This window comes from Pistacia vera, unplaced genomic scaffold, assembly GCF_008641045.1.
Source record: "Pistacia vera cultivar Batoury unplaced genomic scaffold, PisVer_v2 Contig57, whole genome shotgun sequence".
Taxonomy (NCBI): Eukaryota; Viridiplantae; Streptophyta; class Magnoliopsida; order Sapindales; family Anacardiaceae; genus Pistacia; species Pistacia vera.
In genome coordinates, this window is record NW_022196412.1 from 1 (window position 1) to 4828 (window position 4828).

The 4828-nt window shown below is 39.9% G+C and overlaps 2 protein-coding genes across 2 annotated transcripts; both read right to left on the reverse strand.

Annotated features, from left to right (window-relative positions):
* Positions 1-8: 8 nt before the first annotated feature.
* LOC116108760 (pollen-specific leucine-rich repeat extensin-like protein 4) lies at positions 9-1472 on the reverse strand (the record flags this gene model as incomplete). The annotated part of the gene is made up of 1 exon (XM_031394996.1): positions 9-1472. A coding segment is annotated over exon 1 (1454 nt), but the record flags the coding sequence as incomplete, so codon positions are not given.
* Positions 1473-3014: 1542 nt separating this feature from the next.
* On the reverse strand, positions 3015-4519 carry LOC116108814 (CCG-binding protein 1-like). The gene is made up of 3 exons (XM_031395041.1): positions 4223-4519; positions 3913-3986; positions 3015-3619 (listed from the first exon to the last, which is right to left on the reverse strand). Exons 1-3 carry the CDS (start codon positions 4440-4442, stop codon positions 3302-3304), a joined length of 612 nt encoding a protein of 203 aa, XP_031250901.1. The 5' UTR covers positions 4443-4519; the 3' UTR covers positions 3015-3301.
* Positions 4520-4828: the final 309 nt, after the last annotated feature.

Genomic DNA, 4828 nt, shown 5'->3' on the forward strand with positions numbered 1-4828 from the left:
GAGTGGACTGTTTTGGTGGCTGAGGAATTGGAGATGATGGCTTAGGTGGTGCCTGTGTTGGTGGTTTTGGTGTCCATGGCCACCACTGATTTGTTGGTGGTGGAGGTAGCGGCGCTTGTTTCGGTGGCTGAGGAGCTACTGGTTTTGACGGTTGAGGATCAGAGGTTGGCGGTATAGGCTTTGCAGGCTTCACTGGAGATTGCTTATGTGGATCAGGTGATGGCACAGTAGGTGCAGCTGGCTTGGGAACAGGTGTATGGAATGGAGGTGGCACAGAGCCGCCACACCTCTCATAGATCGCGTTGCAATCCACATTTCGGTCCACAGAGCATATATTTGGCATTCTCTGCTCAGGCCTATCAGCCAAACAGTTGTTTGTATCATTCATCACAAAGTTCTTCCCGGAACTGCATTCTTTACTCACTCCCTCGAAATAATTATCATTGAATGTGAAATTCGACAGTTTCGGTAGCTTGCAGATCTCCTCTGACACATTACCTATTAGTTGATTATGTGAAAGGTCCAATATCTGAAGATTTTTCAGCTCTTTAAAGCTCTTAGGCAAACTTCCCGAGAGATTGTTGAAGGTAACATCAAATACAGTCAAATTGCAAAGCTCTCCGAATTCTTGTGGCAGACAACCTCCAAGTTGATTGTCAATTAAGAGAATCTCAGCCAAGTTTTTCATCTTGGTAAGATTTGTGGGAATGCTACCAGAGAACCTGTTATGAGCAAATACAACAACAGATACATTTGATTTTCCGATTGTATCCGGAATGCAAGACGAGAACCTGTTGTTGTTGATGAAAAATACATCAAGTGGCAGCTCAAAGGCCTCAGGAGGCAGCTCGCCTTCAAAATCATTAAATCGGATATCAAGATACTTGAGCTTTTTCCAGTACAGAACAACTTTCGGGAAAGGACCAACGAAACGATTGTTGCTGATATCAAACTCAACAAGACAGGTCAGGGATGACATGCTCATTGGAATGATTCCACAGAACCTGTTAGTGTTTATGTGGAACAGCACAAGATCTGTCAAGAGCCCGAGCTCAGCCGGGAAATACCCAGCAATGTCAGCATGATTAAGATCAATACCAGAAACAACTCTGATCTTGGGGTCATCACTCGCCGGTGTACAAAACACACCAGTATATGAGCACACATCTGGTCCAACCCAATTACCGGTCGTGTTAAAAGGGTCGGAGTAGATGGCCTTCTTGAAGGCGTGAAGCCCCACATACGCCTTCTTTAGCCTATCGTTTTCAAACTGTTTATCAAGTCCTATCTCGAACTCAGGAATCGGTAGTTTTCCATCTTTAGGGAGTGTCAACAGTTGACGACGAGCAATAAAAGATGCCTCAGCATCCGTAAGAGCATGAGAAATTATTGAGAAGGAAGAAAATAAAATCAAGAAATAGAAGCAGCCAGAGGCCTGAATGTGTTTGATGCTGTTTGGCATATTATTATTACTATTGTACAGTACCTTATTGTTCTTCCTTGGAAGCCCAAGGCTGCTTATAGAGATAAACGGAGGGAAGGGTTCTTATATGGAGCGAACGGTTGATATTTTACGGGAATTTTGGCTGAGTTTTAGACCATAATTTTTTTAGTGATCTATTTTTAGACCTCCAAGTTTGGGGATGGAATTCAATTGAATTGCGATTTCTAAGCTGAAGCACTGCTAAAAATGGAGGATTGATGGATTCTGAGTGCTTTGAGGAAACAGAAATTTCAACACCCTCAGGATTCTGATTTGTTTACAAGTGGCAGATACTAGAGATCAAATATTTTGTAGCATTTTAAGTAATCTTTTATCTCAGGAATCATCAAAGTTCTGTTTATATATATAAGTTGAAAAAAAAAATTGTAAGTTATGCCTGTATGAAATATGATTGACTGCAAAGTGTCCGGGTTGACCAATTTGACCGGCTGGTCAAACCGGTGACAACTTTTAAAATTCACAAATACTTCCTTAAAAATTGCAAGTAAATTCTTATAGGTTTGAAATTTAGCAAATATACCCCAAATATAAATCGACGGTCGACTAGTTGGCGGTGGAGACACCCTAAATGCAATTTCAATCATCCCTTGAGCCCATTCCCCAAAAAATCTACCCAAGATGTAGTCGAAGTTCGATTTTGACCAAATCTCACCAACGCCGACGTCCCAGGCCAAATCTCACTGACACCCATGTCGACAACCCTCCCTATCACCCTGAAAATACTCCTCTTTGTCGCCCGACCAGAAACCACCTCACCCTACCCCAACTGGCCTGGCCAATCGTCAGCTATTACGGCTGCCTATTTTTTTCGATTTCCCGTCAATTCACTTACCGAAAATCAACTTCGTTATCACCATTGCACTCATCGGCACTTTCTTTTCAAAAACCCCAACATCTCGACTTCAATTATTCACCGATCATCATCCCAAATTCTAGGGTTTTAGATAAATAGGAAAATTGTTAACTCGGCCCGATGAAGCTCCCAAGTCCTAGTTTAACCGACCGAGCCGGGTTTTAAAACACTGATTGATATTATGTAACTTAAGGAAAAACACTAAAGAGCAAAATTGCATCCTTGCAGGAAAGTTTCAAGTCTTAAAAAGATATCTCAATTATACAGGCATCTGAGCCTGGAGGATGTTATGTTGATGAGACCATAAAGTAATTGGCAGAGCAAGCTGCATTGTCTTGTTAAGTTTATCGACTTTTATGAATATCTAGTCTAGTTTAGTCATATGTCAGATATTGATGGCACTGAGATAAATAAATGATTTCTGGAAAATACTGGTAAGCATCTGCAGTGACCTGAAGCCACAAACCTGGGAAGAAACTAGATACAGGTTTGCTTGTCTTCGACAGTGATGATGATCATCAAAATGAAATCAAATTATAGTGAACAAAACAGGAATTATCAATCAGTACTACCTTTCTGTAATTTACAAATCGCCAGATATCAACTGTACTAGTAGAACTAAGAAAATGGTAGCAAACTCCAAAACAAAATGCAATGGAAGCATTAAATGGCCATGGCTAACCTATCAGCTGATACATATATGCTAAATGGTAAATACGGACAAAGCTCGCGCAAAGTATTTACTTAAAAGAGGAGTTTACACAGTTGATATAATTTTACAAAGAACTCTAAATCGTCGCATAAACCAGATATCTCAACCATGAAAGTAGTTTGCGATAAACAACCGAATCAAAAGTATCACTCTATGAACAATATCTACAGAGAACCAAAACAGAAACACAAGCTCAATAAACTCCTCTGCTTTTAATAGCATTAGCTGATTATCAATCTGTTTCATGGTCGGGGACAGGGGAATACCATGCAGGGAACCTTCCCTTACTTCTAAGCAATCTTGTGTAAGGAGAGTCCGGCAATCTTCCTCTCTCTTCTTCCTCTAGCTGTTCTGATGATTTCGGCAATCCATCCGGTACATGATGAAATGGTCTACTTCCTTCTTTTTCAGCACTCGATGACTTTGCCAAACCAAATTCATTATGTTTTCCCTTGTGGATCGATGAAATCCCATGTAAGTATCCGATTAAGGATTTTACACCACCCGCTTGCAGAATCAGTTTCTCAACATCTTCTTTCGGCGCTTCCCTCTGGAGAACATAGAAATTAGATATAAAGGTTAGATTCAAATTCTGGGGAAGTTTATTAAGAATCTTACACACTTAGCTCAGATTTTATTTTTCAATCTTTCCATGTGAATCATTCATTTTCCTAGAAACCAAACAGGACATATGTAGTATAACTAATTAACCAAGCCTAGATGAAGTACTCAACTATGAGTTTGGTTCCTGAAACCATCAAATGTATTTAACATAATATTTTAATACATTTTGTCATCTTTATAAACATGAGATCATACAATCCTAAACAGTAGTAAACTTACTTCCAGATCTTTAAGCTCAAAATAAGCTCTCCAGCAGCTGTAAGAATCATCTCCTTCAAGCGTTGAACAATAATCTGCACCAAAAACCATAGCAAATCAGCACTTAAACTAAACAATAAAACAACTACTAACTTACACAATAACAAAAAGTGCTTTTCCCAAAAGTGGCCAAGTAAAAGTACTTCCCGATATAACCCTTTTACCTAATATGAAAGTGCTTTTTTTCAAAAGTGCTTTATCACTCCTCAAACGCACCATTAAAATCAAACAAACTGATTACTCGCAAAAAGAACAGGCATCAAGAACGTACCCGCAAGATCGTTCTCAGATTTTTCGATCAAGGGCAGATCTTTAACGGCACGTTCGAACTTGGTTCGGCTAAAAGGTTCAAGCTTTGGAACATTATAAGCGTTGTTTCGTGAAGAGCGACAAACCACTGAACCAAATCTAGGTTCCCTCGTACCATGAATATCTTTAGCTTCCACCAGCATCGGAACTGGACTGGAACCAACGACAATCGACTTTAACATCGTGTCCAAACACTCTTAAAAGACACAAAAAACTTGTTCTGGTTTTGGTTAAGTTTTGCTTTGTCTTAAAAATAGAGAAAGAAGATATACATGATACGAAGATATTCCTGAAATTCTTTGATGATTAAAGTGTAAGGTGGGACCCGGTTAGTGGATAAGGTTCAGATATTTTTTTTATATTTTGGACGGTTGTGATTTGTTCAGATTGAGATTATATTGACTTTCTTCTCGGATGCCGTGTGGAAGTGGCACATTGGATTCGAGAGTCGGTTTTCAAAACGCGGCGTATCGTGAATCTGTGACTGTGTGCACATTGTTTGTGATTTATGGGGCTCCCAATCTATGACTCTGAGCCGGCCCAAATGCTTCCACGAACCGGCCCAAAT